Source organism: Malaclemys terrapin, chromosome 10 (genome assembly GCF_027887155.1).
Source record: "Malaclemys terrapin pileata isolate rMalTer1 chromosome 10, rMalTer1.hap1, whole genome shotgun sequence".
Lineage (NCBI taxonomy): Eukaryota > Metazoa > Chordata > Testudines > Emydidae > Malaclemys > Malaclemys terrapin.
The window spans coordinates 72,045,277-72,064,386 of NC_071514.1; the positions used below are offsets into that span (position 1 = coordinate 72,045,277).

The following is a 19,110-nucleotide window of genomic DNA, read 5'->3' on the forward strand; positions in this document are numbered from 1 at the left end:
AGTCTGTGATATACAGTGATTGTATATTATCTTGTTTCTTGTGTACCTTCTAATTATACACTTAAATTCAATTTCTCTGTTTTGCAATCACTAATCCATCCAGGACCTGCTTTCCTGCATTTTCCTCTTTGAGTCCTGCATCATGTTTAGGCAACAATATGAAAAAAAAAAATTAATGCAACTTTCTAGCATAGCAGATGATGGAGGAACTGAGAGAGAGAGAGACAAATTTGAGGAATCCACTTTTACTTTCTCATGGTTCAATTCTCTAGTATCTAGTGAAAAGAGAATTGGCTATTGGACTAATAAGCCACTAGGACTTGAAAACATGTTCGCTGCATATGGAACTTCAAGACATTTCTTGTTAGGGGTAGGAATCTTCTGTATGGCATCTTGTAAACCAGAAAGAAGCTTTGCTTGTGCTGGTGACCCGTGGCAAACCAGACATTTTTAATTTCAGACAGCTCCATCTCCCTTGCTTTGTTGTTGCTTCTTTTCTCTAATCTCCGATCAGATCACAGTGCTTTCCCTGATGATCTTGTGTGGCCTGCAGGGTGGTGTGTCATGATAGCTTTGGCAAGCCCTTATCAGTGAAGGCTGCTCCAGTTATGCAGTGTCTATTTCAGGGGTTCTCAAACTTGGTTCGTGGCTTGTTCAGGGTAAGCACCTGGCGGGCTGCCCACTGCTTCCCGCAGCTCCCATTGGCCAGGAACGGCGAACCATGCGGCCACTGGGAGCTGCGAGCAGCTGTACCTGCGGACGCTCAGGTAAACAAAGCGTCTTGCGGCCTGCCTGGGGCTTACCCTGAACAAGCTGCAATCCAAGTTTGGGAACCCTGGTTTATCTCGAAACAGAACCAGCATGTTTATTACCCACTGCTATAGACAGGCTATCAGCAGCACTTTTATATTCCAGTTTTGTCTATCTGAAAGTGGATATCTCCACTGGTGTATATGTACATCTGGATATTTTTAAAGAAGTAATTTTCTGTCTAAGTTTTGAGCGTGCCTGGTTCTCAATGTATTTTAATTGTATTTAAAAGCAATTTTTGATGAGACATTGACCAATAGCAAATAAGTAAAGAGCACTTTTTTTGCTTGAGGGAATGGAGATGCTAATAGTGAAGCAACCATTGCATTTGGTTAATTTTGACCTTTATGTTCTAAAAGTTGAATTTGGTACCTTCAAATTATGCAAACTGCTGGGACAAAACCTATTCCAAGTTGTTACAAACTTCTAACAAGAAATGCCTTCTATCTTTTCAGCAGTTAAATAACCACAAACCTCTTACTAAATCCAGATGAAAGAAGAACCTCTTATGTATGTGGTTTCAGATAATCAAATCAGGCAAGCACCAAGCAGGACCACTAGATTCTTAGGCCTTTTGCAGAGTAGACAAAGAACAATGGCTTTAATGTAAAGCTGATCTTTAAAATAGAATTAGACTTAAATTTCAATTTAACTGTCTATTTTAAGAGGCAAACTAACCATAAACTATATAATCACTTAAATGTCAACCCAATCCCCTGTCCCATCCTGGTCAGGTCAATATTTTGAATCATGTCATTGTACATATTTAGTTGAGTTAAAATGTCAAACACAGAAAAAGAATCTGACTTCCTTAATTGATCTGATTAACTTCATTTCAAATAACATTATTGTTCTGTTTTGATTCACTCAGATGTCTGTGGTTCTGTTTAAAGAGAGATGCCATTATGACAGTCTGGGGTCACCACTATATGTAGTGGTGGTTCCCCACATTCCAAAGATTTTTTTTTTAATTCAATTTTGTAAATCTGGCTGTCCAGAACTCCAGACCCGTACACAACTTTTTATAGAATAATTTAAATCCATATCAACAGAAGATACTCCACTAAAACTCTCCCCGTTGAACCGTCTAAACCTACTCTCCTGGAAAAACTGACATTTGTATCCCATGCAAAAAGCTCTGTGTCAGACCAAGTAGTGTTCTAAGTTTTGTAGTTAAAATATCAAAACTTTTTATTATTTTACAAGATGATATGTAAAAAGAAGCAAAGAATGAATTCACTATATGTACACTGTAAGCAAGAACAAATACTTGGAACATGTGGAAGATCCTAGAAAGCATGTATTTCAATTACTGTACTAAAGAGTTTTAAACCCCCTTTAGAAAAGTCTTTTATTATTTTACAGATGTGAGCTTTGATTCAGAGGAGCAATATGTAAGCACAGGGGTCAGCCTATGTGTGGATCCAACTGCAGGATTGGAGCCTGAAAATAGAATAATTTAACTATACTGTTAATGAGAATTATACTCTGCTATTCTTGACACAGTCTCTGTTTCCTTGTTCTTAATTTTTTTAAATGACCTATACAAATGTTCTTGTAAAACTATGAGAAACAAAACAAATGTTACTTTCAACTGTTTCTGGAATTACAATGACATTTAGAGTCCAAAGCAGCTTATTCATAAGTTATTACCAAAGAGTTTGAGAGAAATACACCTTTTGTTTTTATTTTCCAACGTACAGTAAAACCTCACTAATTCACCCTAACACAATGTTATTGTGGAGTTCCAAATTTTATGAATTGACAAGCAGAAATCTTACTAATAAGTTAATCAAACTGCATTACAAAACATACTCTGTCCATTTGTACTTTATATTTATACTTCACTAGTAGGTATTCTGTATTGAGTGTTTAATATAAAGAACTGCTTTCTCATCTAATTAATCTGTGAAACTCACTATGTGATATCATTGAGGCAAAAAGCTTAGGGTCTAAAAAAGGATTTGATATTTATACAAATAAGAATAACTGTAGTTACGAATAAAAATGTATAAGATACCATGCTTGAAGAGAGAAGCAGCTAGCCATTAATTGCTTGGGATTAGGAAGAAAGTTTGTTAGACATGTTGTTCTATATTTGTCCATTATGTAATGTGGATTTTTGTGCATTTTTATACCTTTCTCTGAAATATTTAGTACTTGCCTATGTAGGCAACACTGGACTAGATAGATCTCTGCTTTGTTCCAGTCTGGCAGTTCTTAAATTGCAAAATGTTAGATGAGGCCTCACTACTGAACACAATTAACTCTTTGCTGAGAGGATGGGTGAGACCAGCAGGTATCTTATAAGACTCTTGAGGTGCGCAGATTAATTAAATGAGAACTAACTGTAGTCCAGCAGTCTGTTTTGCCCAGCTCCGTGCAGATGCACAACGGGAAGGAGGAGAGGGTTCATGGAATCCCCTCCATGCCCGTGTAGAGATTGGGTGTCATTCTAGTGGGAAACAAGGCACTGCTTCTGGCTAGCACTTGGGGATATTGTCTGCATAACACACAAATATAAACATTGAAAGAAGAGTAGTCCTTGGATTGACATGTAGACTAAGCTACCTTCCTAACCCACGATATGGTCCCTCTGGATCAGCTTTGACGTTACATTAGTGTGTATGCTTTTATATTGCCTATTTTTTGTACCTGTTCTGTGTACAGCCAGCCAGATTCTGCTCTTACTCTGATGTAAATCCTGAATTACTATTGACATCAGTGGTAGTTATAGCTGATTTACACCAATGTAAGTAACTGAGAGCAGAATTTGACCTCAAGGCTTCATTTTCTTTATCTGCCTATCACAAACCTTTCAGAAGCATTAAATTCACAAAAGAAATTTAAAAAAAAAATACCATATATGTAGAACTAATCCTAAATATGAAAATGTCCATGAAGTATTAGTAGCTCTTCAATGGAAAATAAAGTCCTTTTCCAATATTTTTATTTTTCAGAGGGAGAGGGTTTGGTAATGTTAATATTCACACTTTAACTGGAATTCTGTCATTTGTGTTTGATAATCTATTTGCAAAACACTTTTTAAAAAAAAGCACTACTCAGTGAGGATTCATCTTTTTTAGCAAGGTAAGACTCTTTCAGAAAATTAATGTTTGAAGTCTCAGACATGTTCAGTTGTATTTCACATAAAGGATCTTGAGTATGTGGTGTACTTTGAATTTTATCATCTGTTTTGATAGATGGTGTCATCTGGTTCCAAACACTCCTGAAAAAAAAAAAAAAAAAAAAAAAAAAATGTAAAAGGCTACAATGTTTGTGTAATAATTTGCTTTGTAAAAAGATTTCCTCAGTGGGACAAAGTTCCTTTCCTTTGCTACTGCTGAAGAATACTTCCCCCTTCCTTCTGTCCGTTATCCAGATGCCTTCATACCTGTGGCATCTGCAGGATTCTTAACCTTTTTCATTCACTGTTGACTATACTGAATAGGGGAGCACAGAGAGCCAGCAGGACAGTCATGTTTATATTATGTCTATGCCCACATCTGCCAGGTCCTGGATTACATCAGTAGGGGTTTGATGGCTTTATGGAGGGCAGTTAAAGAGGGAAAACTGTTAGGGATATGAACATTAAAATACAAGTTTTGTGGGAGGGCAGGCACCTGTCAGTGCTGAATGTCTATTTCATTTTTGTATTTCATCTGGGAAGTATATGTTCTGCTCCCTGATTAGAATAAGAAAGGAGCTGTATTGCTTGTGCGGTGTGGATTCAAGAATAGTTTTCTTAACTTAAAAGTGTGTGTGTGTGTGTGTGTGTGTGTGTTTCTACAATGGTTCTCCTGTAACTTACATGGCATATGTAAAATATATTATGGTTTGGTTAAAAATAATGGTTATAAGTTTGGGAGGATGAAATAACTTTCATTCTTTTATACAATACCATGAAGTATTCTGTATGTGCTGCGTATATTACAATAATTGTTTTAGGAATGTTTGAATTTTTAAAAAACTTTATTGGAACTATTTTTGTAACTCTCTCCACTTGTAAAGCCATGTGCCTTCATTACCATATCCACTGCTCAGAGGGGGAGAGAAATTAAAATGAATGATATGCCTCCAAAAGTGAACTGCAATGCTTTTCTATACCTAAAATATGTCATGGCTTTAAAGCAGAGGTGGGCAAACTACGGCCCGTGGGCCACAGCCATCCTGGCCGGCCCCTGAGCTCATGGCCCAGGAGGCTCACCCCCCAGCCCCTCCCCTGCTGTTCCCCCTCCTCCTCAGCTCTCTCTCTCCACCGCCGGCGCTGTGAGCTCCTGAGGCAGCGCAGCTGCAGAGCCCGGCTTTACCCAGTCTCTGTGCTCCGTGGTGGCGGTGGTGTGGCCCGGCTCCAGCCGGGTGGCGCGGCTGTAGCGCCGCCAGCCACTGGTGCTCCAGGCAGCACGGTAAGGGGGCAGGGAGCGGGGGGGGGGGCGGTGTTGTATAGAGGGCAGTGGAATTTGGGGTGGTGGTCGGGTCGGGGGGGGAACGGGGTTGAATGGGGGCAGGGGTCCTGGGGGGCAGTCAGGAAGGAGGGGGGGGTTGGATGGGGCAGCAGGGGGCAGTCTGGGGCAGGGGTTCTGGGGGCAGTCAGGAATGAGAGGAGAGGTTGGATGGGGCGGCGGGGGTCCAGGGGCGGTCAGGGGACAGGGAGCAGGAGGGTGTGGATGGGGCAGGGAGGGTGTGGATGGGGGGGCCGTCAGGGAACGGGGGTTGGATGGGGCAGGAGTCCCGGGGGGCAGTTAGGCGGTGGGGGCCGGGCCACAACCCCCTCCCCTAACCATCCCACAACCCCCTCCCCTAACCGTCCCTCCGTACAATTTACGAAACTCAATGCGGCCCTCAGCCCAAAAAGTTTGCCTGCCCGTTTTAAAGTCTGGCATTTCAGGCCTTCTCAGACATAAAATGAGTTCAAAATCCCTTTGGAAAGAGGGGTATCTCCACTCCCCAACAGTATGTAGATCCCAGTTTAAGCCTGCTGGGATGCACAGTATTGGACAGTATTGGACTTCTGAAACTTGAAAGTATAGAAAAGCTGTTGCTGGTTCAGGACTGAATCTTGCCAGTCCAGGCGCTCAGACAGTGAAGAAGTCCAGTTGTGTAGAAAATGTAATACAGTTTTTAAATTTGCTTCTCCCTTTTTCCACATACAATGAACTACAATAAATAGCCACAAGATTTTGGAACCCCCCTTTTCATGTTACTCGTTACTCACAGGCTGATGATGGTCTTCAGCATATCTCTTCTTGTACAGTTCTTGTACAATTGCTCGACAAACTGTTCGCCCACTCGTGTTTTTCTGCAGATTAAAATGTGGTTAACAACAATTTTTTATATTCGAGACAGATTTGGAAAAATGCATTTGCCTCTACTTTATATCTTTGATTTTTATTTTATTTTATTTTTTTTAACTTTTTAAAATGTAATCAAGATGTCACCACAACTTCAAAACAGTAAGTTTCGCAGCCAAAAGGGGCCCTGGCTGTAGAACAGTAATGATTTCTTACTGTCAAAGTTAAATTCCTCCTTTAACTTGTGGAATTTTTTTTTCAAGAGGGTGTTGCAGTACATATTCTAAACAGGATTTAAGTATGGTGGAACCCATCTAAAGCCAAAGCCACCAGCCAAGGGACCAGGAATAATCAGTTGCATGACATAAGTTGGCTTTTTAACTATAGTTCAAACATGGCTTACTTGTAATCTCGGTGTTACTGAAAAGCCATTACTTAAGACAGGAAGTTTCCTGTTGGAGGTGGCCCTTAGCATAGCTCTCACTGTCCAATTAGCCAAAAAGGACCGATGAACAGAAACTTTAAAGTTTGGGGCACAGATCACTTGCTAGATCATCTGGGCATATCTCGCTTAATCAATTCCTGCCATTATTGGGGGCTTGGACATTGGTGCACCTTGGTCTCTCCTGTTTTCTGCCTGTGGCACACAACAGTCTAGTCTCCTGAAGTATGTAATACTTTGATATAATTCTAGTTGTTGGGGTTGATGTGGGAGTGGCTAGGTGGTGGTGGTGGCGTGTGAGGTATCCCTTCTCGGCTTTAATCTCTGATTCTAAATTCAGCAAATAGTTTTCTATAAATCTTCAGCACTGGAGCCCTTAATCACTTACATCTACAGTTTGAGCTCTGTATACTTCCAGTCCCCGTAACCTCTTTGTCTGAGACTTCAATTAGCCAATTTAATGTCCCCAGATGTGTTCAAGGTTATATTTAAAAAACAAAAAAAATCTATGACTCAAAGACACCCAAGACAAGTTAAGTGAAAATTAACATACATGGTGCTCTCCTTTCACGTCTCCTTTCCTGGTTTTCTTTACCAGTTTGGATTTTGACTGCAAAACAAAAGTCAACTTTATATACATAACTCTCCATGCCAAATAATAACTGAAGAGGTACTGTAGCAAAATTTATTGCCTGCTCATAACATTTAGGGATATCTCATTATTTATCGTGTTCATTTAAGGGTTCCAAATATTGATGATTGTTCTAAAAACCAAAACACACAAACAACCACCACACTTACTTAATAAAGACCAATGCCAGTGTCTTCAGTAACTGGGCACATTTTAAACATGCATACCTCCTCTCTCTGGTTCTGGGGGAGCTTTTCCAAGTTTAAGATGCCCTGTAACCCTCCTCCAACTCCCTTTTCCATGCATCCTACAATATTTTGAATAGGAATTCACTATGTAAGTAAGAGTATTGCTTGAAATAATTTCATTGCACTTGCATTTAGTGTTATATAAATTTCATTATTAGTTTACCAATGGAAATTAATCCATGGAGCTTGCAATCTGTGTATTTGGTAGTAATGCTCTTTATTCGATAACTATTTTTCTTTCAAAATATTTTAATCTTCTCATCCTTTTTTTGTATTTTTGATAGTCTGAGTCTCGTTTGCAAAGTGACTTCTGGCAATATATACCAAAGTTGCTGTAAATTGTTCCAAGGATAGTTTGGTTTCTGCTGCTTTTCCCTTGAAACTCTCCTTTATTTAAAAAAAAAAAAAAAAAAAAAAAAAAAAACAGTAAGTGATGTGTGTGAGATGTAATGAGTATCTAATCTGAATCTGTGTGTGAGAGTTTGCAGATGCATATGAGATGTAATCATCAACCACATCCTCTGTAAAACTCGTTTGCCATCTGTGATGCAAAAGTAATTAAAATCCACGATGACCCTTGGATCCTGTTGAAAACAAGCTATTGAGATGTCAGGATGAAAACAACCAAATAAGAAAAGTCAAAATTAAACCCACCTTGTAGAATATAAAGATTGCCAATAGGGTAGTGCTGTATAGAAACAGAAAAGATGAGAGGACTATCATGGCGATGTATTCTTCAGTGCTGTACTTCTCAGACCCTTTAGTCATAATAAAAAAAGTTAGAATAATAGGAACCTGTTCTATTTTGATCATATTCTTAGTAAGAATAATATTTGTATTATAACCACTCTCATCTGAGGAACTCAGAGCTACAAACACACACACTCTCTCTCTCTCTTTTATTAGTCATTCCTGGTGTTAATTTCCATCTTGGTTCTTGACTGTAGGAGACCTCTTTTCTCCCCATGAACTGGGATAGTTGTTTAAGGAGGGATAGCTTAGTGGTTTGAGCACTGGCCTGCTAAACCCAGGGTTGTGAATTCAATCCTTGAGGGGGCCATTTAGGGAACTGGGGTAAAAATCTGTCTGGGGGTTGGACTAGATGACCTCCTGAGGTCCCATCCAACTCTGATATTCTATTCTATAATAAGGGTCACTAGATTCAAACAGCTAGGGATTGGAGAGCCTTTGATTTGGGATTTTGTTTTCTTCCCAACATAGCCCTCTACTGGTCTAAAATCTAACTTTTAAGGAACAAGTCTGAAGAAGGCTCATGTGTTTGTTCAGACTTTAGCAGGGTGGGTGGTGGGATGAATGTAGGGAGAATGTGGAACTTGGTTGGGGGAGAAAAGAGTCCATTAGTTAGGCTTTTTTTTAACTTTTGTACATATGTCTAGAGCTTGTTATTGAAGCACATGTAACCAAAAATGTAGTTAATTAAGCCTCCTCATCCCTGTGAATATCTTAATCCCTGTTACATATGTTGAGATACTAAGACACCAAAGTGAAATGATTTGCTCAAGTTCACACAATGAATCAGTGGCAGAGAATCAGCCCAGGATCCTGCTGTGACTGCTAGACACAGTCCCCCCTGAATATGGCAGTTTCTCAACAGAAGCCATTTACTTGTTTTACTTCATGAAGCTTGACATGGAGTATTTGTATGTTCAGTTTTGACAGTTAACAAAAAGGAAAATACAGCATCCAGTCTCCTGGATTACTATAGAACATCTCTGAAGGGTCACTTACATCATATGATAGTACAGCATCTGGTTAGTAAACCATACAAAGATGCTGATTTTTAGCTTTGTTAACAGAGTATCTCCCTAGTTGATCTTCATTCTGCACCTGGAACTCCTGTTGATGTCAGTTTGACTTTCACACACATATCCAGAGTATGACATGGTTCTTATTTGCTTTTCAAATTGATACAAATCAACAAGGTTTCAAGTCAACTCTTAATGTACCATATTTTGCAAGTGTAAATAATTAGAGATATTTAGAAAAGAACATAATGTATTTTTTTATGATTGTTCATAGGAAGTAGTGACTGACCTCTTTTCACCAATATCGTTCCTCCCCCGGTTTGCTTAGATGTGTGTGAATCTGAATTTGAATATGCTATTCCACAGATATAAATGGCACTGTCGTTTACAGTCAGTTTGTTGATTTGAAGTAAAACTTTCTTATCGGACAGTGATCCAATCACTTCGAACTTCTCTATGCATCCAGGTGTACACAAAGCCTCATGTGTAAAATCACGATAGCGAAACCATAGCATTTGAGGGGAGCCTTTACATCCGGAAGCAGAGAAACTGCATGTTATGTTCACAGTGTCGACACTGTAGTCTACTTCCTTAAATGGGTGTTGTCTTATGGTAACTTTGCAGGTGTCTACAGCATGACCTGTTGAGAAAAAACACATACTTGAATGAGAGAGGACTTAAGAGTAAGGGATGTTGCAAATTAAATGTTACCTTGAATTTACAAAGGGGGGGGGGAGGGAAGCAGTGATATTTCAACCATGGGACCTCTTTTGGTTGTTTTCATCGCGTTTCTTCTTAGATGGTCCCAAGATTGCCTCATGGTCCAAATACCTTTCTGAACTTTATTTAATATTTTTCATATACATAGGAAAATATGAATGTGATTGCTTACTGATCATGGGTTTCACAGGTCAGCAGTGCTACTTGCTGATACTGACATTTAAAAATTAAGCAATATACAGAAAAAGGAAGGCAAGGGAAGGTTAAACAGGAAAGAGAACTTAAATTAAGGAACTGAATCACCAGCAACTCACAAGCTTTGTTTACTATAACTGTTATGACAAATGCATTTTTTTTATCAAGACCTTACAGAAATAAATAACTTTAATAAAGTTAAATATGCCAAAATAATTATATCAAAATAATGGTTAAATACACCTCTACCTTGATATAACGCAACCCGATATAACACGAATTCGGCTATAACGCGGTAAAGCAGTGCTCCGGAGGGGTGGGGCTGCGCACTCCGGCGGATCAAAGCAAGTTTGATATAACGCGGTTTCACCTGTAACGTGGTAAGATTTTTTTTTTTTTAGCTCCCAAGGACAGCGTTCTATTGAGGTAGAGGTGTACCTAAAATGTAGATAATTGGAATGGAGACTCTAGAAATGAGATTGCTAAACCAACATTTTTTTTTAAACTTTCTAGAAAGTATTTAGCAAACAAATTACCAAAAAAAAAAAAAAAAATTGAAGTGGACTCCTATCTCTTTGATCAAACCTGGGATTATTACAAATTATGTATTGTATGTAATCAATGCAGTAAAAATGTAAAGTTAGGATAGCATAGAATGTTACTACTTAATATTGTCTGGAGGGATACTTATGTGACTCTTCATCTCTGTACTGTCTGAGCTCCTGGTGGACCAAATGCAGGCAGGTTGAGTGCATGGGGGTGCCACAGGAACAGAGAGAAGGCATTTGCTTTTTTTCTGTGCCACAAAGCAGCAGCAGAGCCATCCTATGGTCATTACTGCTTCCTTGAGGCTGCCGGAGCCCCAGCAGCTGCTGCACTCCCACTCTGTGAAAGGTATTGATTAGCCACTTTGTGGATGTACTGTACCAGCCAATCTCTCTGTCCCTGCCCTGAGCCCACTGTTCACTGGATTGGAGGGTGCCCCTATGGAGCAGAACTCTGTGACATGCAGTTGATGCAGGCACCATGCACTGGATTCCCAAAAACCTCCTCCTACCAACCCGTAGAGCAGAGCTGGAGCCATTTTGCTGCATCTGGGGTCTGCTATGCAAGAGGGCGAGGATTTGGTCTGATGGTCATAGGTTATGAGGGCATTTTGTATAATCCTTTGGAAGAACAATCTTTCATTAATATTCATTTGATTAAGAAACTTTATGAAGACAGCAGAAATTAGCTAACTCCAAAGCAGAATTTTTTTCCTGCCCCTCTTATCATTTTACAGACTTGTTCCAAATGAGAGCACTGCATTTTCAATCTTATTTGTAAGAAATACATATGAATCTTTTAAAGTAGGTGAAGAAGACAGTAAGTTGGAGGAAAAAAAAAAAGTCTTACCAACGTAGTATAGAATCCAGTTGAATTCCAACACTAGCACGACTTTGCATTTATTGAAAGGTGCCATTTCTTTGTGTGTTTATCCAGAAATGTTTCTGCTCAAAAAAAGAGGAAGTTAATTAGGAAACTTTAGGAGTTACACAATGCCCTAAATATCATGCTGAGATCCTTCCTATTTGCATATATTTACAGGAATTAAACATTGTGTTCAGTAAATTTCTTAAAGATACAATATGTATTTAAAATATAATCAATTAAATTTTTCAGTTGGGATCGGTGAAAATCTATTCTTTTGACAACGAGTGATTTTTTTTTTATTTATTTTTTTATTTTAAAACTACTACATTACTCAAATGCTTCTTCTGATTTCATTGGCTATAACAAATGATAATATATTTTCCATTATATAAAGTTATACAGAACTCCATTTCCTCTTTGGGAGGACCCTAAACAAACAATCCTTCTCTTCTCACTTACCAAAATGGCCCTTGAATGAACAGAAGTTCTGCAGACGCTGTTCCACAGGACCCACTTAGGATTTCTTTCCCAGTTTGGCATGGAGTCTCTTGAGGTGGATTTTTTGGGGGAGGTGCTAGAGGATTGATTTTTGGTTTTTATCTAGTACTATGATCACAGTATTCCTGAAGAATTCATAACAAATTATGGTTGTTAGCGTCTGTCTTTATTTATTATAACTAATTTAAGCCAGTTCCAGCAAGGAAGTATGACAGAGAAGTATGAGAAGGCATTTTAATATTGGCCAAGATTTTAGTTTCTCAAGCTACATCTGCCAAATCTTAGTTTCACTAGATGATCTTACTATTCTGGGTCAAATAGTTATTTGGTCGAGTGGGCCTGCACGTAGAACTATTAGTAGAGCATTTAACAAAATCTGAGCTTTGCGGAGGAGGCAACCCCCTCTGTACTCAAACAAGACCCCTGAACATTGTGGTCTTTAGATAAAGCTGTACAAATGCTTTAACCAACATTGGTGTGGATCATAAACTCTGGAATGGAATGTAAGCAGCATAGCATGCTTTCTTTAAGAGACTGCCATACATTGAAAAGGATCCTTTTTAAATTTAAATACAATTGTTTTGTTTTCTCAGTAGGTGGCAAGTGGGAAAAACCCTCAGAAGTTTTGGAAATCAAGGGGCAGACTTGGGAAGAACAGGTGAATAGCCTGCCAGAAGTTTTCAGAAAAGCTGGTTTTGCCATAGAGGCTTTCACCAGACTGCCATACTTATGTGAAGGTGATATGTATAATGACTACTATGTATTAGATGATGCTGTCTTCGTCCTCAAGCCGGTGTAAGCGTATACGAAGTAGAAGTCTCCAGAGTCAAACCCAAGAAGCAGCCTCTGATAGAGGTGTCTGATTTATGATTACTTAATGGGAGGGAATTTTGGGATTGCCATTCTAAATAAATATCATGTAAGAATTTTAAAGGCCAAAATACTAATGTATTTCTTTGTAGTATCTTTAAAAAGGACAGTTTTTTTAAAACAGACTCTTCAGTTGAGAATTTTTACCAACTCTTAGCCCAACAATGCAGTCTGCATTCCAACATTAATGGAAGATATTTTTTATACTTAACTGCAGTAGGGATCATAACCAGACAAAAAAATAGTTATGATGATACATGAACCGATACACAGTATGGATTGTTCTTTAATAGATCAAGTGAAAACTGGCAATAAAGCTGTCCATTCAGTTCAGAACATTGTTGAATATAAAGAGTTGGAATGGATATTCTTCCATGTTAAGAAGTTATTTTATCTCTGACTGTCATTCTTCAGCACATCTTTTTAATCATGCTAATAAACTTTTTTTGAGATGACCTTTGCATTAATGTTTGTGTTCATTTATGTTAACGTAGCCACGCTTGTCTGTACAAACTGTTATGTATATAGATAAAAGAACCTTGTAGCAGTACAACTGAGTTCATTTAACAGGATTTAACTATTGTGTAGAAGACTAATGTAATTTTTTAAAAATCATTTTTGGAGGGGTTCTTCCATGTTCCTCTCAATCTCATAAATTCTCCTTGCTTTTGTACACATCAATTTCCAGCTAAGGAGGGTTAGTCAGGACTTATGGAAGCTGTTCCTTAAACTGATGGATAGGGTCAAGTTGATACATGTCAGACTTCCACAGGTTGAGCAAATTTTCTCCAAAAGATTCCAACTCAAGAACTAAGGTAGGAATTTTCACTTGAGATCCTCCATCACCACACTCCTCCCTCCCCCCCCCCAAACTTGTGCTAGGATTATTACCTTCCCTGCAGCATTGTTGTGGTGTCTGTTTAGAGTCTTCCACATGCCTGATCAAACCATTTAGTTTAAGTTAAACAGTTTAATCTTCCCCTTCAGGGAGTTTCACTGAAGTTTTAATTTAATCTGCCCAAGAAGGGCTCAGCTCCAGTTTTTTGTTTTGTTTTTTACATAGAAGCTCTTCCCAGTAGCTTTGCAATGCTGGCTGCATACATTGGAAGAGTCTCTGAACTGGATTGTGGCATGTAGACATAGCTTCTTGATGAGGGAGGTGCAGATATCCAGCCACCCTGGCAAGAGCTCTGGAAAGCACTGTACCTTCAGTAGCCACAATGCTTCCCTGAGGGGCATAACTACTGTGGCACCCCAGATGAAAGTGTAGTACCCACTGTCCCTGGCTGCCTCTGCTGACCAGTATGGGACCATGGCTCTTCACCCTATCCCCAATGGAGAAGATAGTGACACCAGCCCTATAAAGTCTTTCCACTTCAAAGCTGAGATGTTCAACACTACCTAGGGATTTTCATTAATAGAAATTGGGTGTCTAAAATTTCCAGGTAGCTCACAAAATCTCAGTTTAAGTATACAAGGACTAACACTGACCCCATCACCGATACTGCAGACACTAGAGGTGGCTCCTTGCCAAACAGTGTCTGAGTACAGTTTTGTCCTGTGTCACTACTGGATTTAATGCAGGCCACAGTTTGAAGATGCCTATTCTGCCAGCTTCCTCTTTGTTCTGAAGCATTGTGTGTTTTGTATTTCAACAGTTCAGGTTGATTTTACATTAAACTTATTTATAAATAAAGTTAGTTACTTTAGCAGTAAAAGGATTTTGTAGTTCCAAGCCATTAGAACTGACTCACTGAACATCTGCCATCTCAGGTTTCACACCCTGACTGGGGAAAGCTGAAATAAAAACAAAGCTTTTTTAATTGATTTAGGACCAAATTTTTTTAAGGAAGTTAGGTGCCTAAAGATGCAGAATTTTGGCAGATAACTCCCACAGGTACCATCTGCATCTTTAGGTGCCTAAACACCTTTTAAAATCTGGCCCTAGAGACTGGTTCCTGATGGTCACAGATCATCTTAACTGCACAAGGGAACATCTCCCCTACAGTAGAACCTCATTTATCCAAACCTCTGATTTGAAAACCCCCATTTGCTGAAACTGGGTTATGTTGCCCTGATATTTGTGGGAAAGAACAGTTTGGATAATGGACTATATAGATTGTACTCGTTCATTAATATTCCTAATTATTTGGAATCTGATTGACATATAGGAAGTTTATATATTGAGTTGTGTGCCTGTGTAATGTTAACTAAATGCTAATTGTAATAAATGTGATACAATACCCCTAAAATGTGTAATTGTATCAGAAGGAAACTTCTGTTCCTAAGGTACATGGGACTTCTGGCTCTAACTGGTAGCTGCACTGGAATATAGTAATCCAGATCTGTCTGTTTTCATTGCTGGTAGAGACCAGAACTGCCACATCAGAATACCTCAGAGGAGGATTATCTGAGCCTTTGTTTTAAATGCTAGTTGTTAAGTAGAGGTTTTGTTGTTGTTGTTTAAATTAGAAAAATTGTTTAAAGTATATTGTGTGCTATGGAAAGAGCTAGTGGAGGATTATATAGTTCAGAGGCTTGATAATGAGGCAGCAGCCTTTCACTTCCTAGGTCACAGATTTATGTGTTATAGAACCATAGTGATCTTAATTCTTGAACATCTGATTTTGAGAGCAGCATTGGTGAAAAATGTGACCTCTCAAATAAGGCAATTAAACGTCCCACCTCACTAACTTGGCACAATTCTTGGCTATAATAAAAGGTGAACAAAAAGGCTAGCCACCTACTAAGCCAAGTTCAGGCATTTAGGATTTTGTATTTCATTGCAGCAATTAGCAGCTTCCCCAACACCAATACAGAGACAGCAGCTGCATGTCTTCTGCCTGCAAATGGTGTGTCTAATTCTTGTGAGAGAACACAAAGCTCAAAACTCCGGTATTAGCAAGTAAGTTAAAAGAACTGGTAGAACCTCAGAGTTATGAACACCTGGAGAATGGAGGTTGTTCCTAACTCTGAATGAAACGTTATGGTGGTTCTTTCAAAAGTTTACAAATGAACATTGACTTAATACAGCTTTGAAACTTTATTATGCAGAAGAAAAATGCTGCTGTTAACCATCTTAATTTAAATTAAGCAAGCACAGAAATAGTTTCCTTACCTTGTCAAATATTTTTTTAAAGTGTCCCTTTTTTAGTAGTTTACCTTTAATACAGTACTATACTGTATTTGCTTCCCCCCCTTTTCTTTTTTTCTTTTCTCTGCTGCTGTCTGATTTGTACTTCCATTCCGAATGAGATGGGTGGTTAACAGATCAGTTCCTAACTCTGGTGCTCATTATGCTGAGGTTCTACTGTATTGACTTATCTAGTGGTTTTGTTGTTGTTTTTGAAGTCTAAACAAACTCAATTAGTGATTGGGAATCTTAAGCAGTTTCTGGACATTTCAGCCCACCTTTGTAATCTTTATGTAATTGTTCATTGCCTTCACTTTTCTACCTTCTGCCTTGGAAAGGTTTCATTATACACCCTTAATGGCTATGAATTTTTTCCATGGAATAGCAAATGTTTTGTAACAGTAATGAAGTCTTTTATGAGGCTATGTCTACACCACACAGCTTTTAGCAAAGCAGCTGCTGTTTAAATGTTGGCAGAAAAGTAGTTAACCCCCTTTTCTCCCCCAAAGCTGGTCTATGTACATTTTGGGGTGCAAATATTAAAGTTAAAACTAACAAGTTTCTTTTATGTGTATTAATGTTGTGAGCATGTAGCCCTTAATGTGTAATAAACAGGTGTGCTGTTTATTACACATTACTTCTAAATTGTCTTGGGATCCTTTGGGATAACAGGCACTATATAATAGATTATCATTCTCTCTACCTCTTTATTTTTGGTTCGTGTTCAAATAAGGATTTTTACTGAAGGGTTTTTGAGGGCAAATGAAAACGTGTTAGGACAAGAAAAAGCTGTGAATGGGAAAAGTTTGTAACGCGCGCAGGGGCTATGTTCTCACGCAGTTCTCGGCACTTGGGCCCCAATCCTGCACAGATTTAGACTCCATGTTACAGACGGTCTCCCCCGGACAATGACGACGCTCCAGCTCCGCTTTGCATCCCAGGAACGGGCGCTGCTGCTGGTACCAGGCAGCCCAGCCGCCGGTGCGTAGCCCGAGGTCCCCCGCTCCAGCGGACGGCCCTGGCGCAGGTCGCGGACACCGTGAGCAGCCGGGCGGGGCTCAGCCCGCAGCAGCTCCCCTGCGAGAGACCCGGCGCCAGCCCCCGGCCCGCCAGGCTGCAGCAGAGCGCCCTGACTCCCTCCATCTTCGGCAGGCCGCCTCCTCCCTGCCCTCCTGGGGCGAGCCCCGCGTCCGGGCCGCCTGGGCCAGGCCCTCCCCGGGGGAGCCGCCCGCGGCAGAAACCGGCTGCCCGAGGCTCCCCTGTGAGAGACCCAGCCGCGCCAACCCCCCTCTCCTCGCCCCTCCGTTCCCCTTTCCCCTCCCCCTCAGCCGCCGTCCCGCCCTCTCCCCACGCTCCTTTCCTAGCCGCCCCCGCCAGAGGAGCCGGTCAGCCGGGGCTGGCAGGAGGGAAACCAGGACGTTGGAAGTTCCTCGACGAGCCTGACACCGCAACCGGTCGTTCCTCGGCTGGCGAAGGCTGCCCGGTGCCCCGGGGGTCCTGCGCTGGGGGAGGTGGGGACAGTTCGGGGTGGGGTGACGCGTTGAGGGGTGGGGGAGAGTCTTCATATGGAAACCTGCCCAGATTGGGGGCACCTGTCTCCGGGCTGGGTGTGTTCAGCTGGTATTCTGGTTGGGTAACTGTATTCTGCCCTCCTTTATAATACTTTATAATCGTCCCGTCAGATAAGCAAGGTGTTTCTTCAATTTCATCCTTACCCTGCTGGGTGGTGCCGCCATGCACTGTTTAAATCATGCCACCGTGTTCCCGGCTGGGTCCTGTAGTGATCCCTCTATGTAGTAGCTGCCGCTGGTAATAATTTGCAAAGATTGTTTGGATCAGTGATTCTCAACTAGGGGTAGGTGTACCACTGGGGGCTTGCAGAGGTCTTCCGGGGGTACATCAGCACATCTAGTTATTTGCCTAGTTTTACAACAAGCTATCTAAAAAGCACTAGCAAAGTCAGTACAAACTAAAAGGTCATACAATGACATGTTTATACTGCTCTATATACTATACACTGAAATGTAAGTGCAATAGTTATATTTCAGTTGATTTATTTTATAATTATATGGTAAAAATGAGAAAGTAAGCAAATTTTCAGTAATGTGCTGTGACACTTGTATTTTTATGTCTGATTTTGGAAGCAAGTGGTTTTTAAGTGAGGTGAAACTTCGGGATAAGCAAGATAAATCAGACTCCTTAAAGCACTAGTCTGGAAAGGTTGAGAGCCACTGGTTTGGAGTATTTGGATGAAAGGTGTTATCATTGTGTTTCTGTATCAGTAATCATGCCTGTGGGTATTGAGAATAGCTATTTGAGGTAACACTGACCTACTACAAAGCAAGCAGGCTTCAAGTAGGGCACTGTTTGAGTCAAACAATACAGTGATAAAAAGTCAGGAATTTCTAAACGCTGCCATTTAGAATAAAAAAGGCAAGTAAAGACTATGGCAGGTCCCTGTAACAAAATCATGAAAAGGAAACATTCTAGATCTGAAGACAAAACACATTCTGCAGCATTCTCCGCATGCCTTCCTTTGGAAGGGGGGAATGGCATAGCCATAAAATAAAAAAAAAAAAACTGCTTACAATTTAAGATGAACTATTTTTGCCTGTTTTTGTTTGATAGTTTCAGTGTTTAGCAGAACACTACAAATTGTCATTAAATAAGGCCATTTAATGGCAGTGTTTTCTCATGCAACTGTTAGTTGTCCAGTTCAGTTCAGCCTCCTAAACACTTCATCACCTTATAGGTTTTTTGAACATGCTTTAATTAAAACAAAATCATACACACGTCAGCTCAAGTTAGTTTGAATGACTAAATCAGGATTGAGAATGGTGGAATGATTTGTTAAACTGTGCAGTGTAATTCTAAACCTTTCTCCAAAATTAATAGGGCAAATGCAGAAACTAACACAAGAACGTTCATTGTCTGGGAAACTGGATATGTTTGAATGAGACAGATGTCCTGTAGAACTCCGAGTGGAATAGCTGAAAGGGAAGTGCAGAGAGCTTTTTAGTCTGTGCAAATGAACAGGACTAATAAGACTGTGGCTTCTCAAAAGCAAATGTTTAAGATCTTTCATCATCCAAA

General features: G+C 40.0%; 3 protein-coding genes across 4 annotated transcripts in view; 2 read left to right on the plus strand and 1 right to left on the minus strand.

Annotated features, from left to right (window-relative positions):
* Positions 1-13,339, plus strand: part of METTL9 (methyltransferase like 9) — a 38,527-nt gene extending 25,188 nt beyond the window's left edge. The window contains exon 5 of the mRNA XM_054042153.1: positions 12,608-13,339. Within this exon, the coding sequence (XP_053898128.1) occupies positions 12,608-12,813 (206 nt within the window). The 3' untranslated portion in view covers positions 12,814-13,339. The remainder of the gene's footprint in view (positions 1-12,607) is intronic.
* On the minus strand, positions 2,018-17,792 carry IGSF6 (immunoglobulin superfamily member 6). Of its 2 annotated transcripts, none has more exons than XM_054042155.1 (7): positions 17,733-17,792; positions 11,499-11,593; positions 9,478-9,828; positions 8,077-8,180; positions 7,097-7,153; positions 6,026-6,109; positions 2,018-4,039 (listed from the first exon to the last, which is right to left on the minus strand). In XM_054042155.1, the coding sequence occupies exons 2-7, from the start codon at positions 11,563-11,565 to the stop codon at positions 3,998-4,000; spliced, it is 705 nt and encodes a 234-aa protein (XP_053898130.1). In that variant the 5' UTR covers positions 11,566-11,593; positions 17,733-17,792; the 3' UTR covers positions 2,018-3,997. The 2 variants fall into 2 exon arrangements, with proteins under 2 accessions (XP_053898130.1, XP_053898129.1); XM_054042154.1 differs by lacking the exon at positions 17,733-17,792 and adding an exon at positions 11,976-12,601.
* The window catches only part of OTOA (otoancorin), a 63,524-nt gene continuing 61,849 nt past the window's right edge, over positions 17,436-19,110 (plus strand). The window contains exon 1 of the mRNA XM_054042150.1: positions 17,436-17,500. The gene's annotated coding sequence lies outside the window, so the exon portion shown is untranslated. The remainder of the gene's footprint in view (positions 17,501-19,110) is intronic.